General features: G+C 38.5%; 2 protein-coding genes and 2 long non-coding RNA genes across 4 annotated transcripts in view; 2 read left to right on the forward strand and 2 right to left on the reverse strand.

Moving 5' to 3' along the window:
- Window positions 1-8,273, forward strand: part of LOC125274139 — a 58,968-nt gene extending 50,695 nt beyond the window's left edge. Inside the window, exons 2-3 of the long non-coding RNA XR_007186188.1 lie at window positions 8,013-8,110; window positions 8,207-8,273. This is a non-coding gene — a long non-coding RNA (uncharacterized LOC125274139). The remainder of the gene's footprint in view (window positions 1-8,012; window positions 8,111-8,206) is intronic.
- On the reverse strand, window positions 7,976-11,125 carry pou4f1 (POU class 4 homeobox 1). The gene is made up of 2 exons (XM_048200273.1): window positions 10,504-11,125; window positions 7,976-10,196 (listed from the first exon to the last, which is right to left on the reverse strand). The coding sequence occupies exons 1-2, from the start codon at window positions 10,624-10,626 to the stop codon at window positions 9,216-9,218; spliced, it is 1,104 nt and encodes a 367-aa protein (XP_048056230.1). The 5' UTR covers window positions 10,627-11,125; the 3' UTR covers window positions 7,976-9,215.
- An 884-nt stretch (window positions 11,126-12,009) lies between these two features.
- On the reverse strand, window positions 12,010-17,017 carry obi1 (ORC ubiquitin ligase 1). The gene is given in 7 exon segments (XM_048200279.1): window positions 12,010-12,759; window positions 12,761-13,622; window positions 13,796-13,884; window positions 15,250-15,471; window positions 15,799-15,890; window positions 16,026-16,161; window positions 16,881-17,017. Coding segments are annotated over 7 exon segments (1,746 nt in total). The 5' UTR covers window positions 16,953-17,017; the 3' UTR covers window positions 12,010-12,486.
- The window catches only part of LOC125274142, a 62,121-nt gene continuing 61,151 nt past the window's right edge, over window positions 16,067-17,036 (forward strand). The window contains exon 1 of the long non-coding RNA XR_007186191.1: window positions 16,067-16,192. This is a non-coding gene — a long non-coding RNA (uncharacterized LOC125274142). The remainder of the gene's footprint in view (window positions 16,193-17,036) is intronic.

The raw sequence follows: 17,036 nt of genomic DNA on the forward strand, positions 1-17,036 counted from the left end.
TTCGTTTCTTGAATAAAACAAGGGCCAAAATTGCGTACTCTCTTGAGTAGGTACTTGTTTTGAAAAAGTAATTACTTCACATACTAAAAAAGTATGTTCTATATAGTATGAGTGTGTGTAGTAAGGGTATACAATATTGACAAAAAATAATATCTTGATATTTTCTGGGATTTTGTCAATAATGATAATCACAATCAGATGATATTTTGCTGAGTGTGTTATTGTGCTGGTACTTTGTCAGGTTTAGGACTGCTGTGGACAACTAACTCCTAAAGTTTTTTGTTATTCTTCATATTTTATGCGGTGGTTAGTTCGCATCACTTTTGTGTTGGCTTTGTTTTGAATTTTTTCAGCGAAATAGAGCAAAACAGGCTATATTGCGTCTAAAATGTAAGTTACTTAATTATTTATTAAACTTGTATAAAATCAATATCGCATTTGCAATCGTGCTGATATTTGGGGAAAAAACGTCACTCTTTGTGTGATTGCTTATTATATGATATAAATATAGCCTAAAAGACAAATACTCATACAGGGGTATTTTTACTGCATTTTAAATGAGTAAATCACGCAGTGAGAGCGTGCACTCGAAATGCACACATGCAGTAGTCTAACTTAAACCGAAAAGTCTACATGACACAGTCTATGCACTCTCTAGACATGTTTTTGTTTAATTTTTGCAAAGCGAGGGACATACTCGATAATGTCAGATTGTACGTCATTAAAACAAAAATTACAGTATTATCGTAGACGATATATATCGCACACCCCTAGTGTGTAGTATGAATGTAATCCAGATGTACTAAATTCGCCATGTTAGCATTATCATGTGACCTACCAGCGTTGCTTCACTGCCTTTCACAAATCCTCTCCCGTAGCCTCATGGGATAGTAAATTGTCCATCGTACATTTCAGAATCTGGTCGGAAATAGTAGGTCACCTGGGTACTTTTTGCTGACTAATTCAGCAATTTTTTGTTTTACGCGTTCTATATAGTAGGGAAGTATGCGATTTCGGATGTAGCCAGTGTGTTTCAACGAATCATTTGAGCAAATGACTCACTCAGAAAGACATTTGTCATTTGTTTTGCTCCTTGAATGAATCAGTGTGTTTTAACGAATTGGTTGAATAAGTGATTCAATGACTCACTCATAAAGATAAAGCTACTTGTTTCCACCTACTGGTGTAATAATGCACCTGCAGATATAACCTGCCTAATTGAGCATGTAAACAAGGATCAGAAAAAACTGTATTATCTTGTCCTTTTAACATTTAAGGGGTTTTCCCGTGACTGACAGCACTAGTTAAAGCATTTGTCAGTTGCGTCTTGTTCCGTGTTCACAACAATTCAGTCTTTTCAATGTAAAAGTCTTTGCTACTGACTGACACTCTCATAAAGACAGTCTTTGCCACCATCTATTGGCATAATGATGTAACTTCTGTTGCTGTTCACGGTCAGGGGCTATTTTTTTCCAGCAGAAGGCTTTTAGTAAGAGTTTACTTCATGAAAGTTGCATTGTTACATATTCTTGGCTTTAATATTTGTATTGTGTGGTAACCGTTTTATAAAAGCAGTAAGGTACTCGAGGCTAGTGTTATATCGTGGATAAGTCACGGCTGAAGGGGTTGCAGGCACTCCGCTTTGCGTCGTGTCTAACAACGCCCTTCAGCCGTGACTTATTCACGATACAGCACAGCCTCTTATTGCTTACTTAAAAATACTGTTGATGAATAAGAACTTTATTTATTTATTTATTCAGAGTTTAACAATTGTGGTCACTGGAAACAGTTTTTATTTTATTCCACAGAGGAAATAACATTATGCAGGTTTCTTGTCTTTTCTCTTCCCTATTTTCATCCCCTCTCCCCTTCTGTCATTTTTCTCATTTTCTAAACATTTTCTAGCACCCATCTCCTCATCTGTTGTCAGATGACCTCTCCAGCCTCTCATTTCCTGCCCTCTCTCATCATCATCATCTGCATGTCTGAGGTCACATCTATGAGGCTGCAGTAATTCTGATGTCACCTCCACCTGCTGACGCTGACCTCAGACTGCAGGACATTCCATCCTATTTCATTCCTCTTTTTGCATATGGTTCGGCATTCTAGCACAGTGCCACCAGATCTGCGGCCGGTGTCTTGTTTAATCAACACTGATGAATATTTGATGGTGTGGTGGTGAGCACAGGGGTGGCCCAGGCCGGTTCTCTCATTATCTATACACACGCACACGCACACACACACACACACACACACAGCCTCTGTCTCAGCCGGCACACGCACACATACACACGCATACGGCCTTTAAGCCTTGAGCACGAAGTTTCAAACTTCCACTAGACTCAAGCTGATAAATATATTCAGTCATTCATCACTAGTTCATGCTTATCCAGATTGAAATGTGACGACTCGATGAGTTTATAGTGGCACAGTGTTGGCCCGTCCTGTCAGATCTTGTTTGGGATATGTTTCATGCATAATGTATCGCATTAGGGCTATCTTTACCTCTGCGTGCAGACATCTGTGATCGATAAGCCATTCATTGGGATAAATGATCAGCTGCCTATTTTTTTCCATGTAAAGATCTGTGGAAGTTTCCACTAGAGATGTTTGATGTCGTTCTACAGACAGTTATGGCTGGTGATTCCACTGCTATGTTAATATCCTCAATGGTTTAGCAGAATTTAGCAAAAAGTTGCAATAATTGTGAAAGAAGCATGAAGAAAAGAAGGAAAGGTTCTATAAAGAACATTAAAGTGTTCTGTCAGGCACTTCATGATACATAGAACCTTTTGGGTTCCCATCATGGGATCATATGGATTTAGTTTAAATTAATTAATTTTGTTTTAATTCATTTTAAAGGGACTATATGTAAGGATTTACACGTATTACTCGATTTTTTTATTGCCAATGTGTGGCAACTGCTTGTAACAGAACTTAAAAAACAAGACCTTCCCCAAGGTTGTCTATGAAAGCCATACTGTTTTTAAAGTAAAGGATTCGGGACGTTTTTGCCGGGAAAATCAAAAGCATGTGACGTTTACGCGCTCCCGAGAGCCTCTCTTCCTTTTAATGACACATGAAACGAATGTATGTAATGTTCAGGATAATGCAGAAAGAGCAATTCTGTACTGTAAAGTCAATGTGTGTCATGCAAAGATAACGGATTAATTAAAACTATAGTCTCACATAGCCTTTTTCCAACTTTTTTTGGGAAAAAAAATCAGAAAGAAATTCAGCGTGAGTATATCGGGGCCTTGAATCACATTCAGTCTCGTGCACTTAACGTGTGCGAGCACGATCAATAAGTTGCTGGCTGCAGTTCACTTAACGTCCACCAGTGTCGCTAATAACAAGGGTTTCTGAATTCTACATATAGCCCATTTAATTGTAGCTCATAAACAATTTATCACTAAAAAAAAAAATAGGCTAACTCCTTAAACATGATAATAGCCTACTATAATTCAATACACTTCTCTTTATATAGAACTTTTTTGGCATAAAGTGTTCTTAAAATTGAGTCAAGAACCCAGCTGAACCTTTTTCTCTAAGGTGACATAATTTTATATGGTATTATAAATATTAAAATTATATATATTTCAATATTAAACCAAATTAAAAATGTCTATAATCTTTAAAGAACTTTCTACTTAGTGGACAATCCTTAAATTTATATGAGTTTTGAGCATTATAAACCCTAAACCCTAGGATAGCTCATTTAGTTATGACTCAACTTATGCTTCTCCTGAATTAAAAATTCTAATTTTAAGATAAAGTGCAAATATAGAGCTAAAATGAATTTGGATGGATCATTCGGTCTTGGATGAGAAATGAGTTTGAGTTCTTATTGAAATCTTTTGATTGCAGACATCTGAATTTTAAGACATTGTTGAAATCTCATTTGAAAGCCATATGAAATTACTGATTTTTTTCTCAGAAAAATCTAAAAAGCAGGAGCCTGGGGCAAAAGTCTCAATTCGTCATCACTCAATTAATCAATCAATCAAATAATTGATACATCTTTTTATTTTTCTTACCTAGAAACCGCATTCGTTTTGTTTTGTTTTAGTTATTTTGTTCACTGCATCATCTCGGTAGAGAAAAATAAACTGGATTTAGAGATGTATAATAACACGTCCGCAGTTTTCCAACACTTTCTCCACGCTCTCTTTGGGCAATCAAATGGCTTCAAAACTCAATCTGAAGGGCCCATTTGTAAACAGTGTCACCCAGAGCTGGTTTGTAAATATCTCCACTCTTTGGTGAAGAGGGATTGCTGGAACAAACGATGAACTCCAGAGGCAAAATGAGGATAATGATGAGGGGCCAGTGTGTTCAATAGAAGGTCAAAAAGTGCAGGGCCCGGGGCCATGAGAGCGTTAAAGAGACAGGAGGAGAGAAAGCACTTGACATTTATACAGCCCATCATAAAGAAACAGACTGACAGCTACTCTAACAATCCAATGGGAGAGTCAGATCAGCCACGATTCTCACGTGCTTAAAACTACAGCTGGATATTGTTTGGCAGGAACCTTGCTGGCTCTTTAATTTCTGTCAGTTTGTTCTTGAAGGGTGCGTTCGCTTCTGGAGTCGACCTGTCTGCGATAGAGCAGTATTTAATGCGCAGATAAATGCAGAGAGCCGAGCAGGTTTTGATCTGCATAAAGACTTTAACCTCTATTTCCTCTCAGCTGCAGTAAACGCCGTGGGTTTGGAAAGGGGGGGTCAACCTTGCTTATCAAATATTTTTCAACTTAAATGACGGATTTATTAAACAAATAGGTTTTTGGTCTGACTCTGAACCCCTTGTGATTGAAATATGCCGTTGTGTCAACAGCCCGCCTCTTCTCGACGCTGGCGAGATGCTGAAGATCACTGAATAAATACAAGTTGGAAATGAACACAGATCCGGAGGATTCGCTCTCCCAACCCCCTGCTTGACATTTCCGTCCACAGGCCATCCTTCATGGACATTGTTATAACCGATACCGAGCGGGGCATTTGCTCTGTGCGCACGTGTTTCCCATAAAATAGTTGCTAATGGACAGATTGCTAATTACGTTGCTTATTAAATTAATAATAAACAGTTAAAATCATAATATCATCCTATAGTCATGTAAAAAAAATTGTTTATTTAAATGTGTTTAATGTTTTAGGTAGCGAACTTAAAAATATATTGTAATTTAACTGTCATTTATTCATGAATTAGCTACAAAAATATTACATATTGGCTAAATATGTAGAATTAAGTTTCCTTAATACAATAAGTGAAAATTTAAGGCTGATAAATGTCTTAGATTAATAGTTTTATTTCAAGTTTACCTCATATTTGTATTTGATTTATGCTCAGTGGAGAAGATTTTTGCATCAAAACAATTATTTCGATATGCTATGCTATCCAGACAGGCTAAATCAAAGGTTAGAAATGATAATATTCACGATTTGACGAAAACCATTCTCACTGCTCTATTATTTCACTCGTTTACCCGTGCAAATAATCTAGACAGCAAAACAGCTCACATCTTTAACTTTTTTTTCTCTTTCACATCCAACCACAGAATGATTCTCTTTTTGTTTTAAATGGGTTAGCCGGAGTTCTTGTTGTTGCTGTTTGTAGCAGCTGAACTTTGAGGGTGGGATGCTGTTGAGTTGTGTTGATGAAGTATCTCTTGATTAATAGATCCATGAGGCAAACCGGCTGACATATGGCTCATGAAGCAGCTGGGATCTGTACCTGCGGCATCCCCTCCGGCCATTAACATATTAGAGGCTTTAGTGCAGGCAGAGAGACAGCAGCACCCTAGAGCTGTTTGATATAGACTCTCAATAATGCATTACTCTTCAATCTGCGAGGGAGCTGTTCGTGGTGCTGAAATATGGCGCGTGCGCTTTTCCATGGCGTGAAACGCAAGAAAAACGTAGTTTTAGAGTAAGTTTTAAATTAATTTTAAAAGGGGCGTGTTAGCGAAATGTTAAAAAAACAGAGTTTTTTAACAATAAAACGAAAATGATGAAATGATAATTACTGCAAAAAGCGAGCTGTTTCTAGCTGACTTAACCTTTAGATTATTTTTATTCATGTAGAATTAATTAATGTACATGCATTTGACTCGATTAAACGAGTTAAATTAGATTTTACCATGAATACTTTTTAGATTAGCTATTTAACAAAACATTTTATAGTGTTAGAAAAAAAAAAAAAAAAAGATTCGATTTCAAAACTGAATCCCAAGGCAGACAGCAAATAGCCGAATAAAAATTATAACAGCGATAAAATTACAGATGATTATTTCTTGGAAAGATTCGAGAAAAAAAAAAAAAAAAATAGAAAATAGAAATAGAAAAAAAGACTAGAGCTGAGGTGTGCAGTGGTGGATGCCAGAAACTCACTCGATGCCACTTAAAGCTGAAAATGAACATTTCTCTCACTTAATCTGCTGTCGCACCGAATTGCAAAACGATCCTAGATTTGGGAGAATTTCAGTGCCAGTCAAATCAGCCATTCTTTCCCAAAGAAAATGTCCATATACTCACTGCGTTCTTCTCTTCGTTGCCAAAAGCGCAAACAGGACCAATAAATGTTTCTTTCTCCAGCAGCACTGCAGCTGCGACCTGCTTTCATCAAGTGCTTCCCCGAAAAACCCCGATAGCTGTCTGAAAATATTGCATTTTATATCAGCAAAGCGCGATTAATATTGCATCACCTACATATAACATATCTTTTTTAAAGGCAGCAAAATGTAAAGCTCCCCTCCCCTTCCCCCTGAATTTCTCTTCAATATTACAGTGAGAAAGATCTGCAGTGTCATTTTTTTTATGAATAAACAAACTTTTGGAATTAGATGCCTTTCTTTAGTCGTCGTGAAAGAGACTGTTTGGAGACGGCCTGCACTCAGGCTTCATTAAATGTTTATTGTCAGTTCGGCAGGGTAAAACTCAGTCATCTTTCCTACAACCTTCGGTTCTGTTTTGAGGAAATAATACGAAGAGTTTCGGCTATTATAAGCAGATATCGAATCGCAGAATTCTATTCAGATGGAGATCTAATGTAATGCTCATGTTACCTCATTTAGCAGACACGTGCATGGCCAAAAATTCCATTTGTTTGACACACTAACATCCCATTAGGGCGCCGATAACAATTACCGAGCTTTTTAATTAGTGTCTTGTTGTATTCCGTTTATTAATTTTCCAAACCACAGAGCATGAATTATTTAATAACCCGTAGTAAGGGTAGGCCTATTTAAATTTAATGCTCAAGGAGAATCATCGGCCGAAATCGTGCGACATTTATTACAAATTATTATTATCATTATTATTATTATTATTATTTATTAGGCCATTTTGTATCTTATGTATTTACAATTTTGTCTGCAATTTATTATGTTAAACTGAAGACACGTTCTCGTCTCGTCAGTAAAAAGTGAATTTCGTGGTAAAAACTATTTTCATTGGACTAACGGAATGCACAGAAATCCAGATCATGGAAATGAAGAGAAATAAAAATGTATAAATAATGCATGTTTCTGGAGTAATGACTGTATATCAAAGATTGGCGCAGATAAGGAAGCCACTGTAAGAGAAAGAAAGAAAGAAAGAAAGAAAGAAAGAAAGAAAGAAAGAAAGAAAGAAAGAAAGAAAGAAAGAAAGGGAAATTCTATTTGGATCGATTTTCTCTTTCAAAACAAGCGAGGGTTGAGTTCATATTTAGTTGATTTTTTTTTGCACCATATTTTACGTTTTAATTATGGCATACTTTTAACTCCATATTTTCGCTTTTTGTCCTAATATGTATTTTGAAAGTAAATAGTAACTGTTTTAAATAGAATAGGTGTGTATATATATATATATATTTTAATTTCTCATTGATGTAGGCTGTAGACAAAATATAAATAAAAACAGACTTAGTAGCTAAGTATGTCTGAGATTTGTTTGTATGTGCTGTAGAATAATATATTCATCCAACACACCCCAATGAAAGCCTCCACTTTGATTTTCCATCGTTTATTTAGAAGATCGCCGGGACTTGTGCCCCTGCAGCTGGATTTGGCTTACAGAATGGAGAGAAGTTTGGATGAGAAGATGGTAAGACAGTTGGACAGGTGCACAGGTATGACAGAGTGAGACGTCTCGTGATGCGCACGTGGCCGCTGTTTGTAAACATACTTGTGCACAAAATAAAATCATTACAACTTTTTTTTTTCAGGAACAATTAACACGACAAACAACGTTGTGTCTTTATGTGAAAACAGGCATTAAACAGTGACTTCCACAAAGGTCTACCAGTAGATACTCTATGTAGTGCTTGGTATTTTTTTTTTTCTTTCAATGCATAGAATGTTTGCACTGCAAACCAAAGTATACAAACCAACGAAATTATATTTTAGGACAATTTTGCTTTAGACTGTATAATCATCTTTATCATGCGTGTTAACTAATATCCGCAGAGGAAGAATTCTGATTTGCCAAAATTATAATTAAAAGAAGAACAGACTAAATAATAAATAGTAAAATAAAAAATAAAAAAATTGGGAAATTCAGTTTTGCACGGTGAGCAAGTGTCATTTGTACGTATATTTATATATATACACAAAAGCATTAGAATATATCTAACCAATCTAAATAACAGTAGATTTCAGTGCAATTTCAACAAATACGAGCGGTGGTTGCCACCTTTATTATTTAAAAGGGACTCTGTATACTTTTCTTTTCCTATTCGGTTCTGTATTCATCAGAGCAGACCTTTGAAACACTGAATGATCACATTAGTTCATCAGCAAGACTGTGAAAATGGGATCTGCTTTTAACACATTTAATAATCAAAAATATAGCAGTTCCCTATTACGAATGAATAAGTACACAAATATGCATAAATAAATAAATAAATAAATAAATAGGATAGAATGAAACTATGAGGTAATCCATCAATGGCTATTTTTCGTCATTCAGAATAAACGTCATTGGGGCAAAAATGAAAAAAAAAAAAAAAAAAAAAAATAACATGGTTCTAAGTAGGGTTGAACCGCAGAAAAGTAGTTCATCTGGATTACCTGTTATTTGCATACTTCACATTCACCAGTACAGTGAAAAGAAACATGAGTGTGAAAATAAAACGGTACTAATCATGAGCACACGCATTTGAGCCAAAGCGATGTTCCTTGGTCCCCAAAAGTCAGTTTTGTTTTGTTTGTTTTTCCCCCTGTAGAAGTAGTCCATCAGTGAGCCGCGGAAAATTTCAACCTCTTCTGTTTTTGTCTTTGGTTGCAAAACCATACTCGCACCACGTTCTTTTTGAGGTCCAATTTCTCAGCTATAGCCGCGATTTTCTCCGAGGACGGCCGAGGCTGGACCGCGAAATACGCCTCCAGAGATCGTTTCTCCGGGGCCGCTATGGAGGTCCGCTTGCGCTTCTTCTCGCTGCCGTTGAAAATGTCGGGTTTGCTCATTTTCTCGCGCTGGGCGCCCTCGGCCTCCTCCAGCCACGCCTGGAGGATGGGTTTGAGCGCGATCATGTTGTTGTGCGACAGAGTTAGAGACTCGAAGCGACAAATGGTACTTTGGCTCAGGGAGCCCACGCCTGGGATCTTCAGGTTGGCCAGCGCGCCCCCCACGTCCGCCTGAGTCACCCCGAGTTTGATCCTCCGCTGTTTGAAGCGCTCCGCGAACGCCTCCAGCTCCCTCGGGTCCGTGTCCGAGTCGTTAATGGAGGGCAGTCCGTTGTTGGCGAGTCCCGGCGCGCCCTGGTGCGCACCGCCGTGGTGGCCCGGCAAGAGCCCGTGGTGAGTGAGCGGCGAGTTCATGTTCATAGCAGCCTGGTGGGACAGGTGGGTGAGCCCGTGCATGTGCGCGTGCGGGTGGGCCGACGTGGAGATCAAGCCCCCGCCGCCGCCCCCGCCGCCTCCTCCGCCGGCCCCTTCGTGCGCGCTGGGCATCAGCGCGAGCGACGGCGAGCTGATGTGCTCCATGAGGTCGGGCGGCTCCAGGTTCTGGTGGTGGTGGTGGTGATGGTGGTGGTGGTGGTGGGCGAGTGGCACGGTGGAGTTGGACGAGCATGGCACGGTGTTCATCGTGTGGTACGTGGCGTCGGGCTTGAACGGGTGACTCTTACCCTGGGACACGGCGATGTCCACGGCCGCCAGAGCTTCGGCGCGGGCCAGCAGCGTCTCATCCAGACTGGCGAAGATGTTGCTTTGTAGCTGGAGTCGGAGAGAGAGCGAGAAAAACAGAGAAACAGAAAGAAAGTGGAGATGTCAGCTGGGGAATAGTGTCAACACATAACACAGAGAATATTCCTTTTAAGAGGCTTCCAGTCATAAAAATTAATACAAAAAAGGCTGAAGCCTGAGCCTTCAGTGAGCATGCCTTCAGAAAAGATCACAGGCGTGCGGATGATTGCTGTGGAATACATGAAAAAAACATTAAGGCAGTATATGCGCCTCCAGCGCTCCTCCTCGCGCGCAGAGGAGAACGCGGGAGAAAAGCAGAAGTTTGGAGCTCGTTTACCTGTGGAGTCTGCAGACAGGCTCTCCTGATCGCCTCCGAGCTCGAGTGCAGAGTTGTGTACTTGTGCTCAGGTAAGCTGGGATGCATGGCGAAATGAGGCTGTTTGCTGTTCATGGACATCATGTTTGCGCGAGATCCGGCTCAGATAAAGTGCACGAAAAGAGGACAAAAACCAAAGCGAGAGGCCAGGTCCTCCCGCCTCCTCTTCTGGCGTCTTGCAGCAGTCGGGCGGGCGGATACGGTAGCGCTCGGATGCTGATGGTACAGAGGAGATGCCCGCAGTGTGTGTGTGTGCGTCTCTGTTTGGCTCTGCTGTGTGTGGATGAGGAGCGCTCTTACACCTGAGTCCCTCACATCTCGTCCGGCAGCCTCGCCTATTCTCGCGAGACGAGCGCGATTGACTCTCTTCTCCTCCTCTCATCTCATCGCGCCTCTGCTCGTCTCATGTCCTCCTCGAACTGTAAATCGGCCTAATGACGGAGAGGGGGGCTTCCATACCTGTGGATTCTGCGCGCATGCGTGCTGCACTCACTGATTTAGAATGTTCTTTGTTGCTTTAATCGGCAACAGACAGTGTAACAGCTAATATTCGATATGCAAATGAGGGCTGTCTGTTTACATGTTTTAAAGCATATTTCGTCAAAATGCATCCAAACTAATCAGACACTTTTTAGTGGCATAACTGTGACTTTTAAAATAATATTAAAATGTTTAGAATAAGCATATTTATTTTAATGAATGAAATAAAGGCAAAATGGAAACAAATTAAATAGGCTAGCTAGTTAAACAATAATGTCATTCATTTAATTTTTTTTTTTTTTTTTAATCGTTTGCGAAATTAAAAATTCATCAATAAATTGTAAGCATTGTTGATTCAATATTCGTTTATTTCAGTTTCAGGAGAATTTGCAAACGTGAATATTTTAATTTAGCTCATGTTTATGCAAGTAGGCTACTGGTTGCCCCGCGTTGATTCATTAAGCAACTCTATATATCAAATAAGGTAAATGGAAACAAAAGAAAAACGAATTAATAATTGTATAATATAAATATATAACGAAAATCGTTTTAGACATTACATAAATATTCATACATTACAAATTACGTCAACAGAAATTTGCGACATCAAAATATAATTAGAATTTATATCAGTTTCGGAACCGGAATTTGCATTTTAATATTTAAATTTCGCTCATGTTAACACGTCATGTTGGTATGGCCTTGATTGATTACGCAACTTTAACCATCATGTATATTTCACTAAACTCTAATCATTGCATTAATTTTTAATCGCCCGGCGCTTTTAGTTGGCGCTAATGAAGTGTTAATTCACTAGCATTAATTAATTCTTTAAAAGACTGTGAAGGAGGTGGGTAGTAAATGGATTTAGTTTAGTATTCAGGTGATGACACATGGAATAATTCACCACTAACACACAGAAACACAATGTGTTTGCGTGCAATATTATTAAGATTATGACGTTTACTGTTGTTGTCATAACACTACTTGAAACTATAAATTGTAGACATACAAAAGGTTTTTATTTAGACAACATCCATTTACGAAAATATCTGAAAAATAGAAAATGACTTAATATTTTGAAACTGTATGCACAAATAGCATTTATTGTTCTCACAGTTCAAATACAGATTTATTCAGAATGCCAGGTAATTCTGTACCACCACAAAAGCATTGAAACTCGATAGAAAAAATATGTTTAATTTCATGAGAAAAGTGTAATGGTAACACCTTATTCCCCTCAGGATACTGAAACGGTTTTTATAATGTACATACAGTAACATCATCCAGCACACACTGCTGTCCTGATAAATGAACAGTGAGGCAAATTTGTAATAAAAAGCCCTGATGGAAACGAAATGCTGTTAAATCTTGTTGAACTCCTAAAAAGCCAATGAAAAGTAAACCCACTGAATCTAATGAAAATGGAGACCATGCTGGAAAATACTTGAAATGTTTCTGCTTCTACTTCAGTTTTGAGAGTTTGGAGGGGCTGGAGATGGACAATCCTGTGGGACATTTGCGTTTGGTGGCCTGGCTGGGATTTTCCACCATAACCCCAGCTCTGTCACTGAACTCAACAATTGAAGCTTCCTCCTCAGAAGCCGAAGCTGCATCGCAATGGGTGGTCTCCTGTGTCAAAGATGTGCTTTGGTGCTCTCTCGCTGTTCCAGGATCAGCCAAGAGGTTGCTACAGAAATCCAGCTCTGGTATTTGGGTGGCATCAAAGTCTGGAGAGTGTGTGATGATGATGAGATGATGATGATGATGATGATGATGATGATGATGCTGCCAGGGGAAAGTGAGAGACCTGACTGCTGGAGCTCTCACCCTCAGCCATCATAGAGTCCAGCTCAGAGATCTTGTCCAGGTACGCTGCATCCATACAAGCCTCACTGTTGCCCGTAGGGTCCTCGGACCGCTTGAACTTCTCTCTGTTTTCATCCAGACGGGGCAGCTCAGGTCCGCAGTCCATCCAGCCTCCACACAAGACCTCTCTGTCTGAATTCACAGCGGTCTTCTGACTGAAAGGAGCGCGTTTGTTGCCTTGGAAGGAGCTTGGGCTTAGGTTGATTGAGGATGAGCTGGCTGGACCCTGGCAATCATCAAAACTCAGTCTTCTCAGGTAAGTGAGAGGTTTGAGACCTAACTTTCGGTCACTACAAACTGCAGGACTCTTCAAGCTCAGAGATCTAAGAGCCGAGGAGGGTGTAGAGGGAACCGCAACATCTTTGAGGTCATCCTTCTGTGGAGTCAAGGTCCCTCCTGGAAAACACACATCAGATGTTGTCAGGAGGCGCCCGTGGTTGTTGGGAAGCTCTGAACACTTTCGGTCCAGGTCTGTACAAACAGAAGTTTCCTCCATTTCACTCAGGCTCCTTCGCATCAGGGCAATTCTTTCAATCCCTCCGTTTTGAGTCCCTCCAGAGGCAGCGTTTGAACAAACACCTTCTTCAGACTTAGGGCCATCCCTCTGGTTCTGGGCTTCAAGCTCTTCTATGTATTTATCGCTGCGCTCCAGAGCTCTTTTCAATTGGGCCACGTCCCGCTCATACTGATGAATTTTAGCCTCGAGAGCTGCGACTGTATACCTGCCAAACCTCAATGTAAAACACAGACAAACCACGAATCAATTTTGAACATCTGAGTTACTAATACAGTGTAAATATCCATAAATATAAAAAAATAATAATAATTATTTATTTGTTGTTGTAAATGTTTAATGTTTCAACTCAAAATGCAAGTTAGTAAAATTCACCAACATTGCGCTTACTTTTGAGGAGATCTGCTGTCCACTTCAGCTTTCAAGCGCATATTTTCCTGGATTAGGTCAAAGTTTTGGGACCGGAGTGTCTTATTAGCCTGAGGAAAACAGAATAGTTTCTTTTTAGGCACAGAAAACAAATAACACCCTTTCCCATATTCCCAATGAAATGAAAACTCATCTATAAATATAGAGAAAACCTATATATAGCATGTGCTATAATATATCTATATATATATATCTATATATATATATCTATATATATATATATATATATATATATATATATATATATATATATAAAACAGAAAGTTCAAAAGAACAGCATTTATCTGAAATAGAATGCTTTTGTAACATTATACACTACCGTTCAAAAGTTTGGGTCAGTAAAAAGTTTTTTTTTATATATATAATTCTACAAAAGTTTTATATTTTAGATAAATGCTGTTCTTTTGAATGTTCCATTCAGCAAAGAATGTTTTCCAAAAAAACTGTTTTCAACATCTTTCTTGAGCAGCAAATCCACACATTAGAATTACACTGCCCTCCAAAAGTTTGAAAACACCCCTGGTGAAGTGTGGTTTTCAGCATAAATCCTTATCATTTTTTGGTGCAAATACATTAAAGTAACTTGACATTATCATTGAAGACCAGCAATAATAATTTTCATTTTGAAAATACAATACAATACAATGAACCAATCAGAACCCAGTTTAGGTCAGATAGCTGCTAATGATGGATATTTTTGATGAATCAAAAATTTAAATTTTTTCTATTTATAAACTGTTTAAGTAATAAAATATGTTTTCGTAGTTTGTGTTGTCCCTTATCAGTGCAAAATTATCACAAATTAAAAAGGATTCATGCCAATATTGTCCCAAACCCCACTTTTCTAGGGCGTTTCCAAACTTTTGGAGGGCAGTATATTTCTGAAGGATCATGTGACACTGTGTGACAATGAAGACTGGAATAATGGTGCTGAAAATTCAGCTTTGCATCACAGGAATAAATTACTTTTTATCAGTTATTTTAAATTGTAACAATATTTCACAATATTACTGTTTTTGCTGTATTTTGCTCAAACAAATGCAGCTATATATATATATATATATATATATATATATATATATATATATATATATATGACTTACTTCAAACCCAATATAATGCCAAAAATATGCATACAATTGTTTGATGATTGCAAATGAGACAATTTCTCAAAAAACAAACAAACAAACAAACAACCCCCCCCCCCCCAAAAAAAAAAAAAACCCTCAGAATGTACAATATTTGTAATATTTGAAAACAGGAATTTTTTATCCACTGACAAGAGATACCATTCTACAAAGTGGTCAAAGTCAATGCAGATTATCTCAAAATGGTTAAATTATGGGGCGATATTTCTAGTTTTGTGCTTTTTTTGGCCAAATTTTTTTTTTTTTTTTAAACAATCCCATTCTTACTTCCTTCAGCCGTTCGAGGTCCTGTTTGACCTTCCTGTAGAGGTCATTGGCAGCTCTCAGCTTATTGGCCGACTCCTCCAGAGCACTCAGGTCAACAGTACCGGTTTCACTCTGAGGAACCAAGATCATGCTCGGTTCCAGAGCCGTCTTAAGTTGCATCTCAAGGCTCAGGTTTTTGCTTTTCAAGTCCTCGTTCTCTTTCAAGAGGGTTTCGATTTCATCCTGTAAGACAGATGATTCATAAGCTCTGGCTTTTGTTGCATAGCTAGGTCAGTTTTTTTTTTTTTTACAGGAACATTATTAAAACGTGTTAAAGATCACATGAAATCCAATTTGGAGTCTTGTGGTTTAGCAGTTCAACTCTGTTAGCTAGGAGAATGCTTTTTTTGCATTTTCTGCACTAATTTTAGAGGGAAATATGCAGAATTTTGTGGGATGGATTCAAACATTGTAACATGGGTCCTCCACTCTAAATGATATCAGAAATATCGACACGGGAAAGAAAATTGAACTTGTCAATCCATTTCATTGGTCACTGAGCAAAAATACCTCATATTCTCGCAAAAGCAGCTCCCCTCGAGTCTTTCGGAGGCGTCTCTTCACAGAACAGCTCTCATTGGATTCACTGTCAGTTGTGGCTCCTGTGAGCATAAACACACACACAAAGGGAGAGAAAGAGATATTTAATCACACACATCTTTCCTAAAACAAACAAAGTTCCATAGCTTACATTAAAAAAAATAATAAGATATGATTGTGAGGTCTGTTGACATTACCAATGATTTCTCTACAGGGGTTTTCTGGAGTGATGGCCACTCTACAGGTGGGACACTGACTGCTCTTCTCCAGCCAAACTTTGATGCAGTTGGAGCAGAACACATGGTTGTTGCAACAAATGACCGGCTGACGCACCTTTAAGGTGTAGATCAGAGCAAACCAAAAGGTAAATGCAATGTCATGACTGTTAACCTTAAATCATTCAGGTTAAAAACGGCCAATGGTACAAATAGGATAGAAAGCTATATAAAGATCTGAAGCATAGAAAAAACATTATGAACAAAGACACAAATACTTTTTTTAATTACAATATTTGTCATTTATTTTCTTAAACATGGCAGTACAATGCACGCATGTATGTGAGAAGGAGGCTGAGTTAGCTGGACTTGTGGGTGTTGGAATAAGAATAAATGAAGTTTGCAGTGGCTGGATATTGAATCTAAAACAACTTTAACATTCCTGCCTTATCTGGTTCATTTGATCTGACTTCACCCTCTGTGGTTATTTCAGGGAATTATTAACTACATCAAATGCAGCAGTGCGCAGTGTTTAGGTAATTTCTGGAATGGTTGTTCTTGTCATTTTGTGTTTTTGAAGAAAACAGTATCAGAAGGGACACTTGGTGATCTACTGTAGGAAAACTATCGCCGTTTTGAGTTATAGAAACGTTATTATCTTTCATATGCACCTATTTTTACACATTATCTTCATTAATAGATGATATAAGAACTGTGCATTATTATATTAAAGTGGCTTTAATTTAATCAACAAACATGAAGTTCACGCGAACTCTGCACGACTTTGTGTTTAACTCCTGTCGTGTATTTAAACTAAGTCTATTAAAAGTGTGTTACCTTTCCGAGGCAAATCTGGCAGGATATCGGTAAAGTCAAGGAAAGAGTGACGTTTTGAAAACTTTGCGCCATAATTTAGTCCTCAAAGATGAGAAACATGATCCAAAACTCCCTCCAACAGAAACAAAGCAACGAGCCGCACACGCGCCTACGGCA

Source organism: Megalobrama amblycephala, linkage group LG8 (assembly GCF_018812025.1).
Source record: "Megalobrama amblycephala isolate DHTTF-2021 linkage group LG8, ASM1881202v1, whole genome shotgun sequence".
NCBI lineage: Eukaryota > Metazoa > Chordata > Actinopteri > Cypriniformes > Xenocyprididae > Megalobrama > Megalobrama amblycephala.